We start from the raw sequence: 13285 nt of genomic DNA, 5'->3' as shown, positions 1-13285 counted from the left end.
AATTTGAAGTTTGCACATGTCCAAGCAAGAACCAACTTGAATCTTCAACAACTATTCGATGCATGACAAGGTGTGTTCTTGGGGGCTTGTATGCCTACGAAAAGAGAAAGACTCTAACCACTCGAGTCACTCGGAGACCTCTCCTTAGTCATCTTTTCGACTTTGACCCACCAACCTCGCAAACACCCGCCCGACCCTAAACCTACCAATTGGTCATGCACAAGCTCCATCCTAGCTCACCTCTTGCCAAAGCCTATTGTTGCCTTATATTCACTTTGCCAAGACTATTAGCACTTGAGGTAAATTAAGCTCAACACATATTCACTTTGCCTAATTTGGTTAAAGTAAAGCTAAGCTTAAAGGTGTATATAGCAATGCATCTAACTCCAAGACTTTCTTTTTTTAGCTTGCACAATTAATGAAATTAAGCAACTTTAAAGCATAGATAAATGTGTTTATTATTTCTAAATGTGGTAAACTAATTAATGAACAAGAAACCTAAAGGTATACATATTCACTTGAATGAACTTATTGAATCACACAATTGTTTGAAGATACATTTAAGAATCAAATGATGCAATTAAGCATGCATATGCAATTAGAGGTGGATTAGATGACGTAGTCTGACCATTGATTGAGGTCGAAGTCCCGCATCGACTGGCCTTCATGCGCCGGCGGCCTGTCGTCGCCGCCGATCAGCCTCGCGGGGTTCCCCACCGCGGTGGCCCTCGCCGGCACGTCCATGAGCACCACCGCGCTGGCCCCAACCTTCGCCCCCTGCCCGACCGTCACGTTCCCCAGTATGGTCGCCCCCGCGCCGATGAGCACGCCGTCGCCGACCTTGGGGTGCCGGTCGCCGGCCGCCTTCCCGGTGCCGCCGAGGGTCACGTGGTGGAGTATCGACACGTCGTTCCCGATGACGGCCGTCTCGCCGACGACGATCCCGGTGGCGTGGTCGAGCAGGACGCCGCGGCCGACGCGGGCGGCGGGGTGGATGTCGACGCCGAAGACGTCGGCGACGCGGGACTGGAGGACGAGCGCGAGCGGGCGGCGGCCGAAGGCCCAGAGGAGGTGGGCGGCGCGGTGGGCCTGCAGGGCGAGGAACCCCTTGTAGTTAAGGAGGCAGTGGGAGAAGGAACCGCAGGCGGGGTCTCGGCGGCGGGCGGCGAGGAGGTCGTCGACTGCGGCAGAGAGAAGCGGCGGCGCGGAGGAGAAGGCCCAGACGAAGAGGTCGTAGAGAAGCGTGGAGAGGAGGGTCGGGGAGCAAAGGAGGCTGGCGAGGTGGAAGGAGAGGCAACGAACGAGGGAGGAATGCGAGAGGACGGTGGCATAGAGGAAGCTGGCCAGCGCCGGCTCCTCCTCCGCCACTCGCCGCGTTTCCGCCTTTATCTGCGACCAGACCCAGGCGTCTTCCGCCTCCGACTCCGGCGGTGCTGGATCAGCTATCGCCTGACTTGTCGCCTCCGCCGCCGCCGCCGCCGCCGCCGCCATCGATCGCTGTAGTTTGCTCATGAAGAAAGGGATAGACCATGACTTTGGAAGTTAGTCTTAAAAATAAGAGAGATCGGTTGTGTATTTGTTAAGCAGTTATGTATTTGTTAAAAAAGCCATACCCCAATCCATCAACCAAAAACCCACTAACTAGAAAATTCATAATAATTTTTATTATATTTTTAAATATATAAAAAGATATATATAATAACATAAATTTATTTAGTTTTAGTCCTAAAATTTGTTAGGAATTATTAATTATGTCATTAATATTTTAAAAAGATATATTTTTTATAATATAATAAACCATTTTAGAGTTAATTTAATTTTAATTTTCATTAGTATTCATAGAGAATATAATTTGAGAGACCGTAAATTCACCCACGGGGCATAATTAAATTGGTTATGACACTTCATCGAGGCAATGCCTTTTCTGTCATGACCAACTGCAACTTCTTGATTTACCTTTTCACAAATGATTGTGGGACCGACCATGTGAAGTCGCCAAGGTAATGTCCTCCTCCGTCATGATCAACTGTAGCTTAGCTTCTTGATTTATCTCTTTACAAATGGTTGTAGGCCCCGGAGATCACATTTGTTTTGTTTACTTATTTTATAAAAGAGAAGATAGAAAATGATCGATACAGTGACATTTTGCTTGCACATATTTAGTAGATAACTTAGAGTAAGAGTTCTCTTTTGCATGAATGTAGACATTTTTGTGTCCAGGTTCATTACATTATTTAACGTTTTTATGAAACAAAATCTAGTCAACTCATTAAACAAGTTTAATACACCAAAGCAAGGAAAATAATTAAATAGTTCTCTTAATATTTAAGAATCTTTAATTGGAGATGTAAAATTAAAGAAAGAAATTTATTCTCTCCATCTCTCAAAAAGCAAGTTGAACCTGAGGTTTTCCTATCATTTCTGCCTAACAAGACTATTCCTTCCAAGGAACTGACATAGACAAGGAGTATCTCATTTGCTTACACCTCAACTTTAAGTGTCAAAAAAAAAAGCAACATTTAGAATGGAGAAAAAGTGAAGCTTCATCTTTATTTTCCAGAGAAACATCCTACAAGACCCCAGCAAGATTCCAGTGGGGTTTTAGAAACTGTCTCAGGATAGAGTTACTTATTAATAACAATAATTATTTCTTCGTGCCGCACGCGGCCTGCTCTATAGACTGAAAACTTTATAAGAATGTGAAGAACCACAGAAGAATCTCATCAATTGTCCCCGTAGATCCACTTCTCAGCATTGCTGGTGTAAGAAACTAATTCGCTTGGAGTGAACCACAGCTCAATTTCATCCTTGGCTGTCTCAGGACCATCGCTCCCATGGATGATATTTCTGCAATGAAATTTAATTTAATTTAATTTTTCCAATGAGAAGGAAAACACTATAGAACAACAAGAATTAGTCCCAATGAGATGAATCAACTTATAAGCCACAGGTAAATGGAGTTTTAACTTCACTACAAGGGCATATGCAATACTAAATATTTTCAGTTAGTTACATGAGATATTCATCAAGAGTTTCAATCCAACATCCTATGAACTAAGCCTCAATCAAGGAGTAAATTAAGTACACATGGAAATGTCTTAAAACAGTTATGGTAGTATGTTTCAAGAAAAAGGCTTTAAAAAAAAATGATAAAACAGTGATTTCTTTTTCTCCTTTGATCAACTTCCTCGAGTTGAGTGTTTTTAGTTTGATCCAGAACAGCTTTTGGTTGATTGGAGTCTATGCGGCAAAAGTCACCTAAACCTACTAAAATTTTCTTTATGCAAAATAATATCCTAAAGAGGAAGATAACACAAAACTTAGGCAGCTTAGTTGCAAATGTTTATACCAATATGTCATCACGTAACCAAATAGGATGTCTGGAATGAAGTATACTATTTAACTACTTTTCCAATATTTTTATCTTCATATTAGCTGTAAAACCATACTTGTGAGAGCTCTTGGATGAAGATGATAAAATAAAAACTTCTCAGCGCATACCTTCCAACAACAACAGCAAGATCACCTCTGATTGTACCAGGTTCTGATTTTTGAGGATCAGTAGCACCAATTAACTTTCGACCATATTTTATGACCCCTTCCCCTTCCCAAACCTACAATTTAATTTGTTGGTGGAATCAATTTCAATAAATGGGAAAACAGCAAATTGTGAGTCCAAAATGAGATCTAACTTCAATATCACAATAGGTAACATGACTGTTAATCTTACCATAGCAACCACAGGGCCTGAGCTAAGAAAGTCACAAAGGCCATTAAAGAAAGGCCTTTCTTTAAGATCGTGGTAGTGTTTCTGGGCAAAATCTTTGGTAGGAATCACGACCTTTATTGCCACGAGCTTAAACCCTTTTCGTTCAAAACGAGATATAATCTCTGCAATCTGAAGAATAAAGAGTGGTCAGGTGTAGTAGAAGTGAAGAAAAAAATATTGTTCAAGAGAGAAATAAAACAAAGTTCAGAAAATAATTAAAACGAAAATGCTAGACCAAGCAAACAGTCCTCTAAGTAAGGAAATTCTATATGCTAGTAAATCTTGGATTTCCATTCTTGTTATATAAGTCTGAAGGAGCAGGTTAATAGGGGACGAAAGAAGAAACGAAAAATGTAGTACAAATAGTAAAAAATAATAATAATAACAACAATATTCAAATTTCTGCATCTATGGAATATCTAAATGAAAACTTACCAGCCCTCTTTGCACTCCGTCAGGCTTGATTGCAATGAATGTTCTCTCCAGCTTAAATGTAGACCATTGTCAGAAAAAAATATTACAACATAGATACACAGCTAAACAAAACCCATCTTCTGCAGATTTACCTCTGCTGCGTGTAGCTGTTGGTCTTGAAGCATGTATACTGCCAGCCAACGAAAAAAGAAAGTATAAATAAGTATGCGACCAACTAAAAGCAGTACACAAGGAAAAACTTTAGCAAAAATTCAATGTATAATGATTCTACGCAGGAATATCTATATGAAAATAGTACACAAACAGCATGACATAATGTGTGAACCAAGACAGGGTACCGGTCACAACCAGCATTATGCTCAAGTATCTAAACAAACTACGGAATTTAAAGATCATAGAAAATTCAACAAAGTAACAAAAACATAAATATAGGATATTCACCTCCGGCAGGAACAGCCAGAGCACCATATAACCATCCAATTGATGTGCTTTTGGGACCAGCCTTATCACAAAATGAAGAAAGAGAGCATGCTGATCCTCTGACAACAGTTGTTGTTGCTCCAGCTACGGCGCGCCACTCTGGAGAATATACCAACTTGTCAGCTGAAAGTTAGAGTATGGTATGTGAATGATTCGCAGTCAAACAAAAAAACACTGACATCACTCTCATCATGTTTGTTCCTCAAAAAGTTGCAGCCTATGTATTGTAATCACAAATGGCTGAGACTGGACTAGTATAGTGCAATCTCTTGCATATAGACTAGGGATCACAATGAAACTAGTATTGAATTATTTTTGGCAGCACTGTTATTGACCGAAAATATTTAACAAGCTCCACCGTAACCAAAGGTAGATATGAGATCACCAAAACGAGGGATGACGAGTCATAGAGAAGTCTACAAGAATCTATCATTCACAAAAGAAAAAGGTACAAAATAAACATAAGAATGGAGCTAAGTGATCAAGATATTTGTTATCTTTTACTGTTTGGTTGTAAGAAATAAATGATTAAATTCCACGCTTACTATGACATATGCTCCCTTGCTTTGCTCCCTGGTAATAAATGGCTGCTCGGGATCTTTAGAAGCTATTATTTCTTTAATTTGTTTTCTTTTCTCTTCCAGAAAAGCTTTGCCATTAATAATAAGTGCAAAAAAATGAAAAAAATAAAATCCTCTAGCATCAGATTACTGTTCTGCTAGCAAAAATCGGTGCGTCACTGAAAAGCCCAATACCTTCCACGGCAAATTTAGAGAGCATGATCTCTACAAAATCTCCACAACTATCAAACTAGAAATATTATAACAAAAGTGAAGAGCTGTGAAGTATAAACAAACTACATGGAGCAGTTAATAAATTTTTGATTTAGTGGAAGCTAGTAGGTTGATTATGCCCAATAATTTTCTGTATTGGATATTTTAATAAGCAAAGTAGTATACTCGAATAAAAATTTAATTAAGTGAATTCCAATTCCAGAAGGATTATAGAAAAGAGAAAAGAATATATAGGTATTGAAGTTTTTAAAGTCAGACACCCAATAATTGTGTTCCCCATTCAAAAGCCAGGTTGGCCATTTCCATTCTCAGTTATCCTACCAGATTGGGCCACTAATCACACCGGTACTATGAGCAAGTGCAAGGTGATTTGAGATTGTACTTGTGCCATTGTCATCGAGTGTCTGTCCAGTGAATCTTATTTCTCCATGGCTAGATCATATCTGTGTACTTCTCCAATTAAACAAAAAATCAAATAAAAACCTCCACGCCTGTTTTTTTTTTTTTTTGAAGAAAGCAAATCTAATTTCCAAAAGCATATGTCCAATCAATTTCTGTTAGCTACCCTTTTCCAATTCGATTGAAAACATCAATGTGTTCGTACGTAATGGAACAGAGAAATAAGAAACTATTCAAGAATTATCTCTAGTTAATGATGAAGAAAGTAAAAGTCCGGACCAATAGAACAAAAGCATACGTCCAATCAGTATCTGTTAGTTTCCATTTTCCAATTCGATTTGAAACATATTTTTTAAAAAAAAAAACAATAACACTTCAAGTACGTATGGTCGCAACAAAATTCACATTTTTCCAAACAAACGCGAGATTTGAGATCGAGATTTTTAAGAGACGCGCTTTACACTTCCAAAAGAAAACAAAGTGCACTTATCTTTTGTAGTAGAAATAAATTTTTACAGCACGGAAGGAAAGAAAACACGAATCTAAAAACAATCAATTAAGCTCCACGCCTGTTCATACGAATAGATAACAAAACGCGATTTTTTAAGTACTCCCCAAAACATGACAAAATTCTCTCGTCAGAAACAAAATCGAAGAAACCATATCTCAAAGTCCAAGAAAAAGACTACTCTGAAACTTCAACAGAAAAGGCAGAAAAAAAAAGAAACAAAAACGAGAGAACTCACGGCCGGCAGAAGAAGAGGTCCGAGAGGACGAAAGGAGACTCCTCGCCGCCCTCGAGGCAGATCGGAGGATCTGAGAGTTCATCGTGAACACAGAGAGAAGAGATGGCGTCGCTGCCTCAAGTGGCTCTCGTCCGTTTACTCGCCGCGAGTTTCCTCCCTTTTAAAGGCTAGGGTTATTCTAGACCGGGCTCTCTATCTCAATTTACACTTTTACCCTTCACAAAAATTTTACGAATCTATTTCGAGGCTCTCGGAGGCGGTCCGTTGAGTAATTATGTAAATGAGGCAGTGGCAATATAGTAATTAAGACCAAATAAGACACGAATGGTCGAAGCAGCCCCAATTCGACGATTCAGCACTTCGATAACGAGAGTAACGTTATCGCGGTTAGGAAAGCACACGTGGCCCTATTTTAAAGCAGTCGCACTGGCGCACGCGGTGCGGTTCGTTACTTGGCGTGCATTGTGCGGTTCGTACGGTGGGCATTCGATGCCATCATCATTATATTTATATATAATTATAGATATAATATTTATAACAGAAGGAATATTTGCAATCACGTGGAGCAAGTCGAATTGTTTAGTTCCTGATTTTTTTTAGTTTATTGTTTGTGAAAATAAAATAACAAGTTAAAAAATTAAAAATAAATATTTTTCATGTTATTTATATTTAATAATAATGTATGTTTTAATAATGAACTTGAAACATTGCTTGTCCTTAATATACCTTACTTAGATGCATTGATCGGGATCTGTCTACTTGCTTGAGTCAATTAACTAGCATTATTAGTTTTTAAATAATGAGATTTTGAACTCTCGTTATTTTTAAAAAAATTATCATGTCTCTTATCATTGAGGGGCATTCACTTAATCTATTCGAATTATGTAAGATTTCTCCAATTGATCAATCAACTCAATTGACAAACTAAATGGTGGACATATGTAACCACCAAATTGATTCGAATAAAAAAATAAATTTATATTTTATTAATTTGTATTTTTTAATTAATGCATTCAAATTGAACCAAACTAAAAAATTTGTGGGCTAAAACGAATTTGAATTATAGAATAATTGAATATCTCATAAAATTTATATGAAGCGGGGATAGCTCAGTTGGGAGAGCGTCAGACTGAAGATCTGAAGGTCGCGTGTTCGATCCACGCTCACCGCATTTTTCTCCTTGTTTTTTTTATCAGATAATATTTTTTAAGTTGATCTTGAATATTCACTCAATTATTGATTTTTTTTTCAAGATAATTGAATCTATTCTAATTAGGTCATGTTATTGTGAGTTGAATTAGGGTTTGACTAGTTAATATGGAATCCAACTAAGTTAACTAGTTTGATTTCACATTAACTTGTCCAATAGATGTTGATCCTTTGAGTTGACCTTGAAAATTGGCTCAAATAGGTCAAGATGGTGCATGATTGACTTGATTTGAGTTAATTGAATCTACCTAACTTAACCCAATATTTATTTTTCACTTCTAACAACTTATTGTTTAATATACTTGCAATCATATGATTAAATAGCGAAATCAAGACTCATTTACAATCTATTTCCACCTTAGAATGAAAACTTATTCTATATACATGATCGTGTACATGATCAACACGGGTTGAGAGTTTGTGAGCTTCGAGTTTCCGATAGTTTCGAAAGTGATCGATGTCAAACTAAAAAAAAACAACACTTTTAACACCAACATGTTAAAATATAGAAACAAAATTTATCTTTCACTTAAGAAGGCTAGATAGTCAAAAAGTAGATAATTTCATTTCCTTTGCCGAACCCCGCATATAAGTTTCAAGTTTCAGTGTTATCCATTTCACATACCTAAATTTCAACATTCCAAAAACATGTATCATACCCCTCATTTCTTTTCATATTTAATTTTTTATTTTATCCATTCAAAAATTCACTATTCTTAAATTGTGTTATTGAAAATAAGATATGAACACATTAAAGAGATTTTTAAGAGTACATTAGTTCTATTTAAATTTATTCAGAGTTTTCTAGGTTAATCAATTAGTTACATTATTCAAAAATTCAAATGTTGATATTAATCAAGAGAGTCATATGAACTCATTAATAGTGTGAGTATCATTATCCTATGCCTTATAATAAATTTATGATAAATTTTATCAAGTCTTTATAAATTTAAATTTTTATTGTTATTTAAAGCTGACTAATGGAATTAGAGAACTCTGAATCATTTAAAATCAAAATCAATCTACTCCTAAAAATCTCAATGTATCCATGCCTTCATCTAAATTTAATAGTATAAATCGAGAATAATAAATTTTTGAATTAATAGAATAAAAATTTAAATGCACAAAGAAGGGAGCAGTAGTATAATGAAAAAAATACTACGTGCTTTAGAAATTTTAAAACTTAGCTATTAAAAATGGATAGTACTGAAATTCTCATCCGGTTGGTCGATTTCATTTTTTCACGTTGAAAGTTAATATTATAAATATTTTTTCTTTTACAAATATCACATTTACTTTTCATAAAAGTTTACTTTTATTGACTAAATGAACAATTCAACTCAAATCTAGATCATCCCCAAAGCCATTTGCACACTCGCAATAGCCTTTCATGGGCTAGCTCATATGATTCTTGCATAGGAACTATCCTAATAAGGTTTAGTGTTGATAGTCAATGAGTGTGAAATGCTTCACTAATTGCCTTATCTCCTCATGCAGTGGGCTACTGGGTTAGTGCGAAGTCCTCCATAATTTAGCTCTTTTCTAAATCGTTTAGGATAATGCTAGAGGGATCTCGGGTGAACATATCATCATTTTGCCAGAATTTGCACACTCGCAATGAATTCCTACTTCTTTAGCCATCATATGTCTATAAATAAATAGTATGTTTTTCATATTTAGATAAGATTTTTTCTTTTTTCATAAAAAAGAAAAATACTTTGGAGTGCAATCGACCCATAACTAATAGCTCCATTCATTTACTTAGATCACATGATAGGTTTTAATTAATCATGAATCATCACTACCACAATGAGTACTTTAATGGCACTTGTTCCCACTTTCTTTTAATTTTTCGTTTCAAACCCACAAAGTTGATTGCACTAATTAATTAAGGAATATTTATCGACATAATTAATTGAATTAAAAGATTAAAAAAACTATCTAGATATATAAATTTCGAAAAAAAAATTGAAAATTATATCCGATGGTTTGGTTAAAGCAATTTGGAGCAATTTATTCTTTTAATTATATGTATACTAATATCCATTAGTTTTTCTCTTATAGAAATCAAGAAGCTTTACGACATTTTCAAGTCGGTTTCAACCACTTGAGGAAGGATGTAATTTGGATTTGGCCACTTTCATAGTCAATAAGAGAAAATTGTATTAGTCTCAAAGATACAATAAATTATTAAAGTCATAACATGAAAAGATAAGATTTAGGTTGAAAGTTTATCCGTTAGCAGTAGGGTGGAAGTATCAAACTCTAAGAACTGATTAATTTTGGAGGTGACTAATATGATTTTACGGAGGTTTTCTATCGGTGACCATAATAAATTTGAAAAGTACAAATGAATCATGATGGATGACCTAACATCATGAGTGATTTGAGCACCGGAGATGTATATTATGCCATACGAGAGAATTAAATTATAATCATTGTATGAGATCTCATCTTATATAACTCTTACCATCATACCGTGCTCCAGGAGTGATTCCAAGTGGCCTCTAGGACATAGCTGAGTTGATTACGATGGAACAGAGTTGTAGAAGAGGGTAAGGGTTCGAATTTCGACGAAGTCAGGCAATACCCTCTTCTGTCATGACCAACTATAGTTTTTCGATTTACCTCCACACATATGGTTATGGGACCGGCCGTGTAGAACTGCTGAAATGACGGATTCTACTTTTTTACATAAGGGAGTGATTCCAAGTGGATTTTAGGCCTGTTGGAGAATGAATGATCTATATGACACAACGAGATCACGATGACCCCTCAACAGTGGTGTGGTTGAGTGTATGATTAGCATTCATTGGAAAAGATTAAGATGTATATTATCGAATGCTTCTTTTATCTAAAAAGTTTCAAATAAAGTTATTTTGACTACTCATCGTATGACACACACTTTCTCCTTTCCAAAGTAAAGTTGTTCATTCGATTTCTCTTAAGGGCGTAGGTGGGTAGGTTTAACTAGGGGTGCAAATAAATCGTTCGTGAATTTTTAAATCAATTTAAAAAATATTTAATTTAATTCATATTTAAAATTATTAAATTCAAACCGAATTTAAATATATTCAATAATTTTTTAAAATTAAATTTGAACATATAATATTTTATTTGATTATTCACGAGTCATGAATCGAATTCAAATTATTTTTATATAATTTTAATTTAAATAAATTTAAATTAATATTTCAAATCTAATTCGAATTTAAATCATTTTGAACGAGTTCGATTATATATTCAAATCGAAATTCAAACAATTCATATGGAATTCAAACTCAAATTTTATTTCAAATTCAAATTAAAATTATTTATATTTTTAAACTTTAAATCATTTTAAATATCATATATATTTTTTAAATTTAAATTCAAATAATAATATTTTAATATTATTTTAGAGAGATCGTGTGGGACCGCTAACGGTAAGGTAGCGGATTTTTTTTTCAGAACAGAAAGCATTTATGTACTCTTTGACTTTTCTCAGTTTGATTGATTGATTTATTATGCAATTAGACCCTTATAACATTTTCACGGTTGGCAGACTGATACACCTCTACGCTCTGACTCTCTCTTAATCCCGGTTTGATATGTGGATTTTTTTTAGTAAAATATTATTGAGTAAAAATTAAAAGAGCCTTCTTAGTTTTCTAAAATCATCAAGGGGTATTTATTATTAATAGAAAAACAAATCTCATCTGACTAATAACTCAGGTGCAAATTATCTAACCTTTTGTTATATTATTTTTATTATTATCTTCCATTTAAATTCTAAATCAATTAAACACATTATAACAGTTATTACATAAAATTTCATAGTTGCTACAATGCATATTTAATATATTCAAAAATATTTATATTGTAGTAAGTATGAACCATATCTGCTATAATACATATTCAATCCTGTTCACGGCCGGCTCAAGGCATAGGCCACTAAGGCCTATGCCTAGGGCCCCAATTTTAGTGGGGCCCACTATTATTAAAAAAATATTTTAATAAATTTTTTTTATATCAATCAAACAACGTGTTCGTTTCGTGAGATCATAGTGTTTCGATTTCTATAGGGTCACAACACGTTTGCATGGCTACACATGAGAATTTGATACCGCTTCGTGAATTTGATGCATTGCTCACGCCTGCACACCTACATGCATGAGAAATTGCTGCATGCACAAGAATTAAGCATGTCTAAATTGATGCATCATTCTAAAAATAACAGTAAAATTAATTAATTTTATATTAATTATAATTATTATATTATTATAAAAATATAAAATTATATTTATATGTCAATTTCCTTTTCTTTTATCTTATTTTATATCTTCATTCTCTCAAGAGCTAACAAATATCAATACTGTGAATCTCATTTTATATGATAGAAAAAACTTAAAATTACTTGATGATAATTTTTTTAAAATAAAATATTTAAATCTTAAAAATTTTTTAACACATAACATGTTATCTGATATTGATGATTTAGATTTATTTTTAGAATTAAATTTTTTTTAAAAAAATAATAAATCTAAAATTATAAATTGCAATTGAGGTATTAAAAAATTAAATTATTTTCCTAATGCATGAATAACTTATAAAATATTATTAACTATACTAATAAGTGTAGCTTCAGTAAAAAGAAATTTTTCAAAATTAAAATTAATAAAGTCTTATATACGTTCAACAATGTCTTAAAAAAGATTAAATAATCTAGCAATGTTATCAATTAAAAAAATTTATTAACAAAATTTGAATATAAAAATTTAATTAATAATTTTGCATCTCAAAAAAAAATTTAAAACCCGTTGTTGTCGGTCCCAAATTCAAATGAAAAAAGATAAGTAAAATTTTATATTTAAAAAATATATTAAAGGTCTAAAAAAAATTTAGCCTAGGGCCCCATAAAACCTTGAGACGGCCCTGATCCTGTTCACTTATCATTCACGTTATAGCGGTTATGAAACTGTAGCTGCTACAATTATTATAGTAGTTATGATTTCGTAACTAGTATGACTCGATCCAACTTGTTTATTTAACATCTACGTTGTAACAATTACGAAGCCGTAGCTATTACAACACATACTTAACCTGTTTAAAAATAATCACGTTGTAGCAGGTACGTAACTATTATAATATAGATTCAATCATATTCACCTACCATTCACGTTGTAACAACTATGATTTCGTAGTTGTTACAATGCAGATTCAACCTACTCATCTAACATTAATGTTGTAATAGTTATAAAACTATGTAACAATTATAATTTCGTAAATGCTACAATGCACCCCCGATTCAGGATTTAGATGAGATAATAATAAGAACAATATATTGGAGGGTAATTAGGTAATTGTATATAAGTTGTTGGTTCGGTGGAACATCTTATTGATAAGAAATCAAAATGAGATATCCGTTTAATAATTTAGAAAAATATATATATTACCTAGTGTATCAAGTTTCA

General features: G+C 34.1%; 2 protein-coding genes and 1 non-coding gene across 3 annotated transcripts; 1 reads left to right on the top strand and 2 right to left on the bottom strand.

Annotated features, from left to right (window-relative positions):
* Window positions 1–609: 609 nt before the first annotated feature.
* Window positions 610–1491, bottom strand: LOC141811458 (putative serine acetyltransferase 1). The gene has a single exon (XM_074699489.1). The coding sequence runs from the start codon at window positions 1489–1491 to the stop codon at window positions 610–612; it is 882 nt and encodes a 293-aa protein (XP_074555590.1).
* Window positions 1492–2521: 1030 nt separating this feature from the next.
* Window positions 2522–6749, bottom strand: LOC141811634 (nucleoside diphosphate kinase 3-like). Its single transcript, XM_074699655.1, has 7 exons — window positions 6624–6749; window positions 4646–4783; window positions 4336–4373; window positions 4205–4255; window positions 3731–3898; window positions 3502–3614; window positions 2522–2847 (listed from the first exon to the last, which is right to left on the bottom strand). Exons 1-7 carry the CDS (start codon window positions 6703–6705, stop codon window positions 2724–2726), a joined length of 714 nt encoding a protein of 237 aa, XP_074555756.1. The 5' UTR covers window positions 6706–6749; the 3' UTR covers window positions 2522–2723.
* Window positions 6750–7721: 972 nt separating this feature from the next.
* TRNAF-GAA (transfer RNA phenylalanine (anticodon GAA)) lies at window positions 7722–7794 on the top strand. Its single transcript has one exon. It is a non-coding gene; the product is annotated as a tRNA-Phe (tRNA).
* Window positions 7795–13285: the final 5491 nt, after the last annotated feature.

Source organism: Curcuma longa, chromosome 17, assembly GCF_044706935.1.
Source record: "Curcuma longa cultivar G26 ecotype Majalengka, Jawa Barat chromosome 17, ITB_CL_G26_1.1, whole genome shotgun sequence".
NCBI lineage: Eukaryota > Viridiplantae > Streptophyta > Magnoliopsida > Zingiberales > Zingiberaceae > Curcuma > Curcuma longa.
The sequence above is the reverse complement of the archived record's forward strand: the minus strand, read 5'-3'. Positions and strand labels throughout refer to the sequence as shown.